The following is a 15,620-nucleotide window of genomic DNA, read 5'->3' on the forward strand; positions in this document are numbered from 1 at the left end:
TGCCTAGCCTCAACTTTGCCATTTCTTTACAGAATAAATTAAGGCGAATATTATGTTGCCATGATTTTTTGGGCACCTTGCCTAGAAGACAAGAGGGGCCCAAGTGGTGGGAAGCTGCTGCAGACCTTCACAAGTACAGCACTACACCAATAGTGTAAAAATTCTATCTTACACTATGAAGAAACACACACACACTGATCCTGCTTACCTTGATTTAAGGGAATGACAGGTGTCCGGTTGGCATTATACAAGAAAACATCAGTGCAGTTGTCTTTAGTCCCAGTGGACCCTGAATTCAGGCTTAATGTGAGCCATAACTGTAGAAGGGATTCGAGCTAGAGGATAATGGATAATCAGTTGTCATTTTCCAAATATATTTAGGAAAAGGTTATGGAACTCGGAAGTCAGGGATGTCCAATAAATGGGTACCTCAAGAATTCCAACATTAATTTGTCTCCTTTGTTCTCTTGGAACACACTACTACTATTATAGGATGTATTTACTGCATTCCATGTCCTTTTGATTTTAAGTAAGCCAACAAGCATATGGTTGGCAAAAGGCAAAGAAAGAAGAGCCATCTCATTGATGTAACAGTAACTATAACAACCAGTTCAGTTTCTGGAAACTTAGTATTGTTTTTTAAATAATAAAAAATCCAGCATTAGCAAGTTTCACTCTGCCGATGTTGTAAGCAAACCTATACAAACACCAGTTGAACAAGCTGCATTGCACTATTAAGCTAAAGAGCCTATCTGAAATTGCCTCAGCATCTGCAGACACAGCACATGTATTTTAGAAACACAAATTGCTTTTGTAGTTTGCCACTGCAGGCATAAGCACACTGTCCAAAATGATAAAGCTTAGTTTCTCTAAGGTTTTTCTAATATTGTGTCCTCAAAGTGCAACAGTTATTGTTCAAAAAATATTTTTCTATGCCTGTAATAATTAGCAGCACAGCACAACAGTGGAAACTAAACTCTGGATCAATTCTTCGCCCAACAGGAAACCTGCCAGCTCTGCACTATATTGCTTGCTCTAAGATGGAACAGTACAGCTATAGAAAGGTGTACCAAAGAGCAAGACCACCTAGCTATAAGGATCTGGAAATACACCTGAGGCATTTTTTGTGTGTGTGTAAGTTAAACCAACATGTGATCAGACGTACCGCCCTAACACCAACAGAGAAGAATTTGGCTTACTAAAGGTATTGCACACGTTAATGCATTTATATCATTCTCATAGGCCAACACAGAAAAACTCTCTACAAACAATTACATACCTGAACATGATGGACTTGTAGCATAGAGAACAGTTTGTTGAAGCATGCACTTAACATTGGTATGGAGGACAGCTGGATAATAAACTGGTTGTTCTGATTTGATGCATGCAGCCCCTGTAACAATGAATCATCTGTTCCACTCGGAGACTGAGTTACTGAAAGAAAACACACACACCAAAGTAAGTTATTTTTAAATGAAAAAGAGAAACTGCACCTTTATCTTTTGTTACCAAAGACATTAATTTACTCTTTCACAATATACAGAACAATTCCCCAGAATACAAATTGAATACAGTAATAAGATCTTTAAAAGGACAGCACATGAAGATACTTTGGGTTACACAACAGCTGTGCAAACAGAAGGCTACTTGCACAATAGGGCTTTCCCACCCTGGCCTCACTACCACAGCCCCCTGACCCACTACTAAGGTCAGATGATTCTCAGAAATGGCCTGGCATGTGGCACATTGGCTGCAATGGAAGGCAGAATCAAAGAAAATCAAGCAGAAGCAGCTTTCACAAGTACAGTTCATGCAAATAGCTATTTTGGTCTTTGCCCTCTTTAAGGTGTGAGGGTGTGTATGCAACTGCTTATTTCCATATGACTAAAAAACCTCAACAAATTAATCAGATAATTAATCCCACTCACTTCTGAAAAATCACAGATAGTTAAAGGGCACAGGTCTGGTTATAGAGGAGTTTTCTCCCCTGGTGCCTAAAGATATGTTGTGCATGCGTCCTCAGCTAGTAAGGGTAGTTAAAGTGCTTTGCATTCTAGCTAGCTACCAGATAACCAAGCTTTTAGCATGTTAGTTAGCAAGAAAAGATTACCGCAATGTTCAGAGGTGTTTATTTTTAACTGTGCAAATTTACATGTAGGAGATGTGTTGGTTAATGCCTGCAGAATGGAATCAGCTTCCAGAGTAGACATCATTTTCAGCATCAGTTCTGCTTGTTGTTCAAGTCCAACCTCTAAGCGTGCATCTAAAGCTTTGGAAAGCAGCATAATGTCAGCATTTAAATTACAAATTTGTGGCCTATTACACATTTAAACAGTAAACATTTTATCAAATGTTAACAGATCATCATAAAATGCTTAGGCCTATGGTACTGACTGTTTCTGTTGCTAGATATGGGGCTTGGTGTATGAACTATGGTGTATGAAAAAAGTAGGACACATAATGCAGATAAATAAAAGCAGATTTTAAGTAAATCCAGAGACTTAGGTCAACAAAGTCAGGTGTCTGACCTCAAACTACAACTGTTATTTTCGGGAGCAAGATTCAGTTCAATAATTTTTGGAACAGATACCAACTGAATGGGGCTTTTTACTGAGCACAACCTGGTTTTTACGCTGTAGCCACAATACAGAGAACCACATGTCTAGCTCCATTTGTCCAGCAGGGTACTGGACTTTCCCGAACCACCCCCTTTCCTAAATAATCCACAAGGCTTCTGGAAACTGGGGGACCTTACAGTTTTCACTATGTCACAGATGTGCCAAATATAGCTCTTTGGAAAGGAGCTACAATATAATAATCAGAACATGCATTTGTAAACCTTTAATTATATCTCAACTGTCTGGCATAGAACATTGCATAATTCAAATATCTAAATAATCATAATGTGACTGTCACATTAGCAAAAGCAACAACAGTTCCCCCGACAAGCCAAAATGAACAGTACACAAGGTAAGACTATAGCTACTGCTTACCTTGAGAGACTGATACACTCACAGTTTGTGACCCATTCTTCTCTGTGGTAACTGGTGGTTTTGCCACAGAGATTCCAACACCTCCAATGTAAGGGTTGTAATTATATGTACCGTAGTCAGCTCCCCAGTAATCATACCAAGTGCTGCTTATAGGCTTTATAAAATAAAATGAGATACAAATTTATTATTCAGATTATTTCTGTTAAAAAAACCACTTTTTTCTACTGCTACATTTTGAAGTAGGATTATAAATGGTATTTTAGAAGTTATAATAAATTGGAATAGCAACATGTTTTGCTAGGCACTGCAGAGAAGCAAATGACAGTAGTATCCTCTAACGTGTTTTCAAATTAAGCCACAGTACAGAAGAAGAAGAAGAAGAAGAAGAAGAAGAAGAAGAAGAAGAAAGCATCCAAATACATCATGATGAGAGACTATGTTTCCAAATGCTGATGAATTTTTATTAATAACCCAATGCATTTGAGCATTGAAGGAGGTATTTTCCAGGTATCTCTGAAAGTAGATGAAACTCTGAAAGACAGCCTTTTGGCGGAAACACCATGGGCATTTATTCAAAATTCACCAGCATCTTGAGACTTTCTCTTTCTCTGGCAGTTCATTCTGTATCACACATACAAGACTAAGGAGATAACTTTGGAAAAAGTTGCACTGTGTTAAAGATATAAGCTTTTTTGAAAACTCATGCATGCCATACCTTGAAGACTTTCGCTGCAAGGGGATCTTTCTCTAAGTCAATATCTAAAGGATCAATATCGACTTCCATCAGGTCTTGTAGTAACTCAAGATCAATGTCTTTATCTTTTTCCAAAGATGACAGAGGTGGAGTACCTTTAGGTGATTCAAAGAGCTTAATACCACCATGCTCTGTAAAGGTTCATAACAGACAAGACTGGCAAAAGACTGTGTAACTTAAGGGTCAACCAGTCTACCTAGCCCAGAACTCACAAGAATGATTTCTATAAGGTTTAACAGGCTCTGGTTTTCTACCCATCCTCTGTCACTATAGCTAGTACACTAACCCTGCCCCCCGCAACCTTTGTTTCATCAAGGGTCATAAACTCTGAACTTGTTATTTACTCTAGAGATCTGGTGTACCACTGCAGCTGCCATGGGCAGGATCAAGTTATCAAATATTTAAGACTGTATTAAACAGTGTTTGAAACTCCCATTGTTCTAGGCGCATTTTGCGACAGGGAATTTCATTAGTGCGAGCAGTTTCTGAGCTCTAGGTGCAGTACTGTGCTTAAGATTTCAGTTTACAACAGCAGAGTGGAAGGTGCCTCCCCACTTCCAGCTACTTTCTGAAGACTGGAGAAGAGACCCTCTTAAGAATATCAGGGGGTGGGCAGGGAAAGGACTAGACCATGTGAAAAATGAACATAATATTTTAGCTGCCGTTCATTCATTTTTAGCTTTGTATTCTCGTTATAAAAAAAAAGACATGCCGTTGCTGCGCCCATAACCTAGGTTTAAGGTGCTATTTAGCTCCTAGCTTTCATATCTCAATTTCTAACACTGGAACCAGACTAGTAAAAGGGCATTTTTTTGGACCTGCTATTTAAAACATAGCAAGATTCTAATACACAGAGTGTCAGGCATCTGTAACACATCTGTCTCACAATGAATAACTTTGTTACTGTATTTTTCGCTCTATAAGACACACCTTTTCCCTCCTAAAAAGTAAGGAGAAATGTGTGTGCGTCTTATGGAGCGAATGAATGCTGCGCAGCTATCGCTGAAGCCAGAACAGCAAGAGGGATTGCTGCCCAGCAATCCCTCTTGCTGTTCTGGCTTCAGGGATAGCCGCACAAAGCCTCTTCAACAAGATTTGATTCAGAATATATATTTTCTTGTTTTCCTCCTCTAAAAACTAGGTGCGTCTTATGGTCGGGTGCGTCTAATAGAGCAAAAAAATACGGTAATTTAAGTTACAGGTAATGATGCCCCGCTTGGGACATTGGCATGCCTTCCTGAACAATATGAGAAGGGACACAGGAGGCTGATGGGGGAAAGGAAGAATTGCCCTGGCTGATTTTGGGTGAGTCTACCACCCTCCACCTATTCCCATAAAATCTAGAAGAGTCACCTGACACTCTGGAGAGGATTTCTGGGGATGCATGTGAGTCAGAAAACTTTACTTCCAGGAACCTCCTTAAGTTTATTTATAAGATCTAAGCCAATGCTTTTCATCTTTATTTCAATCACTGCAAACACTGTTTTAACTAAACACACACACACAAACTATTGACAAAACTAGTTTAGTTATTTGTTACCTTTTTTAAAATTCTGATTTTTTAAACTGCTTCTGAAATGGTGCTAAATCTATTGGTTAGACGGCAAAACTGAAGCAACAGCTTGGAAAAGGCTCATGACCCCTTTGCAAAGTAGATATTTACCTGTGATGTCATGTGTCAAAGGCTCATCAATAGTTTCTACTAACTGAACTGCAGACTGCTGAAGAGCATCATCCGAGTCTGCAGCTGAAGCCCCTGCCTCTTCTCCCATTGCAGCTTCCTCCATGGCTTCAGCAGCTATAGGAGCCAACAATTCTCCTGAATATGTCAGAGCACAATTAATTTACTGAAGTGGTCAAAGAAAAACAATCTGGTGCATATTGCTTGAATACTAGCATTACTCAATTCCATGTTCTGAACTAAGAAGGTTATCATTTCAACATAGACCAGAGAGCACAACAGCACTCAAAACTGACCAGACAAGTTGCATTTGCTTTTATGCCCAATCCAACCTTTCCAGAAAACTTGCAAGAAAACGTACATACCTCAATAATTCTGTCTATGCAGGACAACCCCAACAAGATCAGACCACATAGTCAAGCAGGAATCTTATTTCTAAATGCTGATGTGGAGGGTAGAAGGCCTAGAATATCTCACAGCTGGAGACACAGACCACCCTTCTCCAAACCATCTTTGGGCCTCAGCATTGTCTGACACCATCTGCCCCCCCTCCCACTGTTTTCTACAGCAGACAGGCTAGTTGCCATTTACTGAGGCAGCTGGATGCTACCACGTGAGGGTCCTGCCAAACTGCTGGAAGTCAACTAGTCAATAAAGTTCATATTCACCCCATGTTAGTATGTTGGCTATTACATCTTCCATCCTTCCCACTGTATGCACTACTATCATTCTGCTTAATAAGTATCTGGAGTTTCAACAAACCTGCTAGGATGTCTTGCAGCATACACGTCAGAGAATACTGAGCCCATGCTCCTCCCCAAGAGATATCGCCTCTGTTAAAGTCTGTCCCAACCAGAAGCAACAGTAGCCTTTCCAGCTGAGCTTCGTTCACAATTTCACACAAATGAATTGTAGGTCTTGTAGCATTGGCAATTCTAGCAAGAACCTGGAATGGAATTTCAGAAATGAAAGGTTGCATGCATAATTCTACCTGCAAATGTTTGCTTACAGCCATTTATTTATTATGTCAAATTTATAACCCACTTTTCCTCTCTGAAGGGAGCCAAGGGCAGCTAGGGGTATAACATTTCTACAAAAGTAAGACTTGGATGACTATAATGGATGGAGCCTCAGGTATACGGCCTAGTATAACTTAAAGGGACTCTCTTGCTGGAAATCTAGTTTCAAGACAGGTAAACAGTCAATATCAGGAATGGCTTACCCAGTTATGTTTGTCATAAAAATAAACATTGCTATTAGTCTTGTATCTTGGAAAATGTATGATTTAAGAAATACACAAGTATTGCATAAACTAGAAAATATGGTCATATATATTATAGTGGATGATGCATTCAGCAGTGTAAGCTGTACAGGATAAATGCATAACACTTCTGGCATGATATCTCATGCAGCTCTGAAGATGCCCTCCTTCTCTCCTAGTTGGAGCAAGTTGCGAGGAAAGAAGTCTCTGTCCTAAGGGAGCCCTCCTTTCTATTTCTGCATACCCATTATTTTCCATTTTATCTTGGAAAGTTGCAACATTAAGATTCATGAAGAAAATGAAGAAAGTATTATTCATCCATAACATATTCAGTATTAATAGATTGGATTGCCTAAGCAGAAAACCTCCACTCGTGCATCTCAGGGCATTCAATTTTTGCTCCCCCTCCTCCGCAACCTACAGCAGCCTCCTGCACCATGTGCCCTTTTATCCCAGAGGGTCCCCCAACTCTCGGGAGCAGTTTTTAGGAGATGGGTCTTAAGTGGGTATGGATGGATTGGCAAATGACTTAGTTCAGTGGGTAGAGCACAAGACTCTTAATCTCACAGCCGTGGGTTCAAGCCCCACATTGGGCAAGATTCCTACACTGCAGAGGGTTGCACTGGTTGACCCTTGTGGTCCCTTCCAACTCTACAATTCTCTGATTCTATGACTAAGACTTGCAAAGCCACAATCTGATATAACCCATTGTTTTTCCTTTCAGCATGAGTGCAGAGAGAAAAATGAAATGTTTGTTTTTACACGGACATATCAGGAAAAGGAGCAATGACACACACTTAGTTGAAGATTCACCAAGGGTGAAAAATACTTGCGTCTCCCTTCTGTCATATAAAACATGCAGAGGCAATGGGCAATACCTAATTATGCCCACCCACAAGGGAAACAGATTTCCATGACAAAAGGAGACTCCCCCTTCCTTCCTCCCTCCCTCGGATGACTAAATGCTATCAAGTAGGAAATAGCTCCTATTTATTATTATTATTATTATTATTATTATTATTATTATTATTATTATTCTGCCGCCCTATACCCAGAGGTCTCAGGGCGGTTCACAGAACAAACACCTAGTGTTTGAAGGCCAAAAACACAGAGGACTAGTGGAAGCGGGTTGCTCTCCTCTTCCTCAGGCTTCAGTTAGTCCCCCGCCTTTGTCCAGAGCAAATAGGAACATAGGAAGCTGCCTTACATGGCTCTGGACTGCTCTGATTTGCAGTAGGATTGTTCAGGTAGTACAAAGAAGGATTCTTCATGAGTTACTCTTTCTGTTAAAGGTAAGGAAGCAGGTGTTGTGTCCTGGTTTCTTTTGTTCTATATGTTGCCTGTCTGATGCCAACGAGAGATGCTTTCCTGGCTTTGACATGAAGTGAACTAAAGCCTGAGGGAGTGGGGAAACACCAACTCCCTTCCAAGGAGAAATTCCCTTCAGGCAAGACCAACAGTCCCTTCCTCTGCAGTCTCCCATGTACCCTAAAGTCTTTTTTGAAGGGTTGGGGGACCCTCCAGAGCAGATGTGGGGCTGCAGTGGGGTTGTGCAAGCAGACATCCACTCACGCAGCACCGGATACCAACCTATTATTTTGCACCATGGGATTTTTCCTTGGAAGATCATGCAACTGCAACAAAATGTGTAGGACTAGGACACCAAGTTTAGTTTTTGAAACCTTAGTTTGTCCATCAAATTATTTTCCTTTTGTTCTAAGGGGCTCATGACAGTAAATGTTAGCCAATGTTATCTCCACGGTAACTTTGCAATGGAGATTAGGCTAAGAGATGATAAACTTTATGGCCAAGACAAGAAGGGGACAAGAATCCAAGTCTCCCAACATATCCACTACACTGGTTCTCGAAAATCATAGGTAAATATAAAAAGCGCAGCTTGCTGAAATGAAGGCTTCAGGACTTGATATACAGGTGGCAACCATTTCACACGCGAGTTCCATTCCTGGCCCCCACGTGCATCTGCAGAGCATACTGTATATGTGTGCCCCATCCTGCCCCCGCCTCCATTCTGCCTTCTTCCACACGTTGGTGTTGAGCATCAATTGGACGCGCCTAAAATGATCACCACCTGTACTGGTCTTCCCCTAACCGCACATGACAATCATGTAATATACTGCATACCTTACATACGAACAGCAGTAGATCTGCATGACAGGTAAAATCCATTGACAAAAGAAAAAGTGCCAACTTTTGCACAACTGAAATACAGCGTTCATGTGCCAACGTAAATGGAAGGGGTTCAATTTCTGGAGTTTCTTTTGCAGTTGATACTTCGGTGTCTAATGTAGAACGAGGCCACTCTGCGGTCCGACGTAAACGAATCAGATCCTTAAAGTGCTGTGTGAGTCAAAAGCACAGAATGTGTTTGCAATTATCCGACTATTTTTTATTAAACAGAAGTTAATATGTTAACATGAAACAATACATAACGAGTTGAATCCAGACTGTCAGCTCCATGAATGGAAGGGCTTCTTCTGTTCACAGGAGTTAACTTTATAGGAGGCGACTCTCAATGGAGAAGAGGGGGAAGGAGATTTTGACCTTTCCCTACAGATTCAGGCATCACTCACATGCTGTTCCAGAAGACCCTGCAATACACACAACTGGGCAGCCTGGGGTGTCCCCCCCCCCCACAAAAAAATCACAGAAAATTGCTTCTTTTCACTTGTACCTAAAGAAGCGTCCAGTTCCATTGCCGACAAGTCTGAATCCAGTCCGTTATTTAACCATTTCAAATATAATAATATACCTTTAAGAATACAAAACCTCTCTAATTTCACTATTATAGTACTTCTGATAATAACAATAATAGAACATTACTTTTAATCTATCATTAAGGGTGAATAAGGCACTATCTTCAAACTTATGTCAAAAGGAAATAATGTGATTGTTATTCCACAAAGTAATTTTCATGGATCTAACTACTTATACCTGCATATAGTCATTTCAGTTTAAAAATGAACACTATGACTCATATTCCATAACATTAACAGGCTAATCATATTTTCCATTGTGATTCAACCGGCCATCAAGCAATCAGTAGCCATTCCTATATCTGTATTCTCAAATTTATCCATTTAAGCCGTTGAGGAGAACTTGAAAAGGAAGCTACAGGATCACATATCCCTAAATATGTTAAAGACTAAAATGCCAGAACTTTCTTTCCCAAGTGCCATTAGAATAGATATGTGATTTCTCACACTTCCAACACTTGTCCTGCACCAGATTCAAAACAGACTTTTGTTGAGTGAGGTATCACTGAGGTGGTACCTTAAAAGTAATTCTGTTCAAATGCTCTGCTATAGGTTTCTTATCTATCCTCTTGCCAAGTCATTGTCTTTGCTTGGTATGTCCCAATTTCTTCACTGGCAGTTTGCATTTTTTGGTGCAGAAGGTGTGTGTACATCTGATGTGTAGAGATCTTTCCTATTCTAATCGATTCAAGAGCGTTCTGGAAGCTTCTCTGTGCGTTACAAGCTGGTGCAAGCTGGAAGTTTAAAGCTAACAAGCAAGCTTCTATTCTGGCCTTCAGAGAAGCTGAACAGCTGGTTTAAACTGGTTCTGTTATCTCTTTCACTCAAGTTCATGCTGAATGTAAGAACAGGCCAGAAGAAGCCTGAGTTTTACTTTCTGTCTCTCTTTCCTTCTGGTGTGTGTGGTGTTCTGTACATGCTTAGGTGTTAAGGTTTTAACTTATTGTAAGTTTAAGTCTGATTTCTTATGGACTGTGCCGATCCTGAAGATGTATTAGATTTGTGACCATTAAGCTCATTTGTCTTCAGCAGTAAAACTCTGCTGGACAAAGCTAATTGCCTCTGGTCTATTTTTTGGGAATCCTGCAACGTATTTAACTTTTTACTCTGCTAACTATACGCTGGGATCTGCTCTGGATCAATATGAGCACAATTCATGACATTTACCATTTTTTTTTATATGGCAGCAGACCATCAAGTCTGAATGCTAAGAAGGAATGTATAGGGGGGGGGGAGGCAGGATGAATAACTTATAGGCCTCCATCCATTGGTAAATCTAATCAGCAATGACCAGCATGCCAAGGGTTTAGGAATCATGGAAGCTGTTATCTAACAGCATATGGAGGGCCACAGGTTAGTTCCCCTGGTATGCGTTTACCGCATTAGCCTTCACTGGCCAAAATAGGAAGAATACCTTTTCTATTAGTTGGTGTCCTAACTAGGCCATACTTCCTGGTTAATACAACAACAACATGTAAAAATATCCAAACTGACTAGGGGTAATCCTCCTGAGTACTTAAAGGGTGTCAGGGGGCTGTAAGGGGGAGGGTTGACTCCCTCCATGGTCTGCTGACAGAGACCTTACCAGCAGCTGAGTGACACTGCTGGATACAGCCCTATGAGTGTGCTGGTTCACCTTCACTACAACTTACGCATAAAGTGGTATCACCCTCCAATTCTTTCAAAAGGTCTTACTTTTTCATCTAGACATATTGCCCAATATGCCTATTACGTTAACCTGACAGTATATACCAGGTACGTCCAACTCAATAGAGACTGCAATCTACTCCCAGTATAAGAAAACTGGCAGTGATCTACCTATTGTCATTGCCCATAGTTGTTAGTGTTTTTTTAGGGGGAGAGGCCAGAGTTGTTAAACTTTTTTGGGGGGACGGGTTTAATTATATCGCTCATCCAACAGTCTGAACTCCTCCCTTCTTCCCCCACTCTGCAGCAGACGAAGGGAGAAAAAATCTTTAACAGCACTGTCAACAGCGCCGATGGGACATAGTGCTGGGGGCAGGGTGTGTCACAATCGCTCAGGAGCAACCAGGCAATCTCTTTTTTAACTACCGCGATCGATCTGGAGAACCTGTCGATCGCGGTCGACTGGTTGGACATTGCTGGTATATACTGTAGAGATGGATATTCACCTTTCTGCTTCATCTTGTTTCAACCATGTAGGGCAGACCCAGTCTCTCATAACTGCCAAACTAGAAGTGTCTAAAATAGGGAAGCTAACTTCTCCAGTTATTTAGGGCCTCCTTGGCATTGTAAGGGCAACTGTTGGTAGTTTTCTCCTCCTGTGTTAAGTTTCTACAAAGTATCTGCCAATACTTCAAAGCACACTTCCCAACTCACAAGGGGATAGAAAGAATCCTTCAATTCATCATCTTCCACAAACACTGCATTAGCAAAATGAGAGTCCACCCTAGATCTGAAGAACATACAGTGTATGGAGATAGCAGAAATCCATGAAGTCTGTAGCTTGCATAACCCTTCAGGTGACTAAGTTATAACTGAATTACCTACTTCATGTGAAAGAATCCAATAGAGCGATATCAAACTTTTCCTATGTTCTCAGTAAAATGTCAGCAGCAGCAGGGAGATTTGCAGGTTGGAGATTTTTTTGTTGTTAATATATGGTTTAGGCGCTACTTGTAAATTTACAGAATTACTTACTACAGAGAAGTTCTTAGTATTTCCCAGGTGATGCTGAAGCTGCTAATTTAGGCACATCCAAGAGATTAAAAACTGCACCTCCTGAAATTGTGAATGTATTCCTTTGAACAGTATACTTCTATGCTATATCACAACTGCTTTTGAAAGTCCCCCTCAGTTTCAAAAGCAGTTTGCTATGCGAACTAGGAAGGGAGGGGCCTGCTGTTTGAGATACGCAAAGCCAAACCCATTTTGGGCCACAATACACTGGGTTTTAATAGAATGTTTGAAATCATCTTTGGCTAATTAATATTCTACAGCCTTTTAAATGTGTCTGTGGAAAAGGGGAGTTATTGTTTTGTTGCTGTTTTAATTGTCTACTTTTTTATCCTCTATTTTATTCTTTGAACTGCCCTGAAATCTTATGATGAAGGGAGGTATATAAATTTAACAAATAATTAAAAAATAACATTTAAATGCATCTAATCTTTGCATTATTCTATAAGCAGATTCATAAGTAGTGCTGCAGGTTATTTATCATAGACCAACACCATACTAGGTAAGTCTCCAAAATAGTTTTTATCATGAGGAACTAACAGGTGCCTATGTAAGAATTAAATGAGGAGCAGTTCCAAAACCAGATATACATCAGGTGATTGAATTAGCAAGCAGATTGGGCCTTAAGAGGCATAATGGAATGATTTTTGTAAAAAATGAACCTAGAACATATTTGAATTTGCAGAAACAGTTCTTTCTGCACAAGACAATAAGTATAATTGCAGAACATCATACCTTTGACGTGGCCTGTTTTAGTTTTGCCTGTTCTACTAAAAGTTTATAGGATGATCCTTTGTTGCTTTGTATTTTCTCTTTTTCCATCTGTTCCACCAAAGCCTTCTGTTTTGCTTTTAGTAAGTTAAGTTGCTAAAAGAAAATGTTAACAGACGTAATATGAAAATGTAAGCAATAAGATGCAAGATAGATATGCACTTTCATATGATGGTCAAGTTAAAGTTTTTAATTTTTTAGTTTTTATATTTCCAAAACTTTAACAGACTGCCAACAGAACTGAACTATAAAACCAGTTCAAACAGCAGCTTTAAAGCTACAGAAACTGGTGAGCCTTCACTGACTGCGAAAAGCAGTGAATATTTGCCATATACTTGTCTGTCCTCAAGGCCTAGAATTTTAGATGGCTGGACAGGGAATAGTTAAATAACTGCCATATGTAAACCAGTGGTTTCTAAAAGTTTTTGCCACATTCCTCCCACCAAAGTTTCAGACTCATGTGAGCTCCTGTTCTCCCCAGGTGGTGGAAATCTACTCCACCCTGCAGAGCACACATAGGATCTCCTCAGGTCCCTTGTCTGCAATTATTGTATTGTCAATATTTGCCACACTTGCACAACTTTCAGATAGGTTCATGGTTGCTGTGGGAAAGCCAGGCACCTGGAATTTCCTCCAACTTGTCCCTTTGCCTCAGTGATCTCCGGATATTTGTTTGCTCACTTGCAAAACCCTACCCCAAGGTGTACAAAATCAGGAAATCACACCTCAAAATCAAAACAGGGTTATCAATCGTAACAGAAATCTCAAAGCCACTACTATGAACTGGAAGTTACCTGTTTGTGATGAACAAGCTGCTTTCTGATCTTTCTGGAATATAATCTATCTAAGCTACTGTTGCCTTTTGAAGACCTATTGAGGCTTTGTGTGTGTAGATTATTATTAATGAAGCTCCACTGATTGCCTACAAGAAAAGAGTATGTTATTTAACAGTTGACGGAAAAAGCAGTATTTTTGACACATACAAACTAAACACCCATTATGCATGTCTAGCACAGCAAAGATAACCTGTAATGTTCAGGTTCTTTAACAACATGAGATCTATTATATATTATGCACATAAAACAAAGTGTTAAGATTAATCTACATAGACAACAGACCTAATCCAAAGCCCCCCACCCACCCACAGCATGATGAATCCCCACCTATGACATAGGATAGATTTCCAGAGTGCATAATGGAGCCTTCAACTGCTGATCCTCAGACAGGTACACCACAAAGCACACAGTCATTTCTTCCAACAGTACAGTCGTAAGCACAAGTAACCTGCATGCATAGCACTAGAAGGCACAGGGTCATGGGATCTACATATGCAGGTGGCATTCCCACTGGAACAAATGGTTGTGCCATCAGAATTACCTGTGCACACAGGTGCCAGCTCCATAGGGCCCTGGGTGCCCTAGCACCCAGAAAATTCCTCATGAAGGGGCCAGGCACCCACAAATTTCAGTGCCAGGGCCATGCACACTGCATGCCACCCACGGCCCTGGGCATGCACAGTCACAGGGCCAAGCTGGCACTCCTGTTTGTGTATAGCTAAGGGCTGCCAAGAAAGGCGGTGGTAAGGACTCCAATATGTCCTACCGAGACTCACCCTGCACATATTCCAAATTCTTATTTCTATTTTTCTTCTAGGGGTGGTATCCAACCAAGTACTTCTGCTAGCGCAAGGATTTCACTTGTGCAACTGAACCTTCCCTCCCTCTTCTCTCTTCATGCATCCTCTGCAAATCTGCTCTGGAGGGCTGGGGGAACCCCCAGAACACACTTAGGGGGCACAGGGGGTACACAGGGAGAGGAGCGGGAAGGCAAGCTCTGTTACGCAGCCAGAAGTCCTTGCAGTAGAAGAATTCCTTTGCTGAAGAGTCTGTTCCTGGGGCTCAGAATTATCCTTAAAAATAAAGGACTCATCCCAGGATTTTCTTGTCTGATGGGATGCCTTTCTCCTCCACAGGCCAGGAGTAGCAATAAAGCACACTTATAAAATTATTGGCGCTGTGGGTAAAACCTCAGCGCTAGGACTTGCCGATCGCATGGTCGGCGGTTCGAATCCCCGCGGCGGGGTGAGCTCCCGTCGTTCGGTCCCAGCTCCTGACCCCCCAGCAGTTCGAAAGCACCCTTAAGTGCAAGTAGATAAATAGGTACCGCTTTATAGCGGGAAGGTAAACGGCGTTCCGTGTGCTGCTCTGGTGCCGGTTCGCCGGAGCAGCGTTGTCACGCTGGCCACGTGACCCGGAAGTGTCTGCGGACAGTGCTGGCTCCCAGCCTCCAGAGTGAGATGAGCGCACAACCCTAGAGTCTGTCAAGACTGGCCCGTACGGGCAGGGGTACCTTTACCTATAAAATTATTGTGCTACTTCTAGTTTAAAGTTGACCACCACTTGCACAAGTAAACAAGCAGGAAGGAACTGAATGGGGTCATCCTCCAAGTGCGTTAAGTACACTTCATTTACATAATCCTGCCTAATGGATTGAGAGATTCCATCCTCCACTGCAGAAAATGGTAGGTGAATGCAAAGTACTGTCAGATTGTCTTGTGCATGGCAAACAGCTGCTAAGAAAGGTGGTGGTAAAGGCTCCATTATGCCCTATGGAGATTCTCCCTGCATGTATCCAGTATTGTTTATTCCTATTTTCAAAGTTGCTTAAA

The 15,620-nt window shown here is 41.1% G+C and overlaps 1 protein-coding gene across 9 annotated transcripts in view; it reads right to left on the bottom strand.

Moving 5' to 3' along the window:
• Positions 1 to 15,620, bottom strand: part of BIRC6 (baculoviral IAP repeat containing 6) — a 143,779-nt gene that overhangs the window by 81,571 nt on the left and 46,588 nt on the right. For 6 of the 9 annotated variants that reach the window (XM_079969409.1, XM_079969410.1, XM_079969408.1 and 3 more), the window contains 10 exons: positions 13,747 to 13,874; positions 12,917 to 13,048; positions 8,832 to 9,047; positions 6,191 to 6,374; positions 5,411 to 5,566; positions 3,709 to 3,878; positions 2,994 to 3,147; positions 2,153 to 2,269; positions 1,280 to 1,434; positions 209 to 335 (listed from right to left, as the gene is read on the bottom strand). In XM_079969409.1, coding sequence (XP_079825535.1) covers positions 209 to 335; positions 1,280 to 1,434; positions 2,153 to 2,269; positions 2,994 to 3,147; positions 3,709 to 3,878; positions 5,411 to 5,566; positions 6,191 to 6,374; positions 8,832 to 9,047; positions 12,917 to 13,048; positions 13,747 to 13,874 — 1,539 coding nt within the window. The remainder of the gene's footprint in view (positions 1 to 208; positions 336 to 1,279; positions 1,435 to 2,152; positions 2,270 to 2,993; positions 3,148 to 3,708; positions 3,879 to 5,410; positions 5,567 to 6,190; positions 6,375 to 8,831; positions 9,048 to 12,916; positions 13,049 to 13,746; positions 13,875 to 15,620) is intronic. The other 3 variants (XM_079969412.1, XM_079969411.1, XM_079969415.1) reach the window with 2 other exon arrangements.

The sequence above is a fragment of the Podarcis cretensis genome (genome assembly GCF_951804945.1).
Source record: "Podarcis cretensis genome assembly, chromosome: 3".
Taxonomy (NCBI): Eukaryota; Metazoa; Chordata; class Lepidosauria; order Squamata; family Lacertidae; genus Podarcis; species Podarcis cretensis.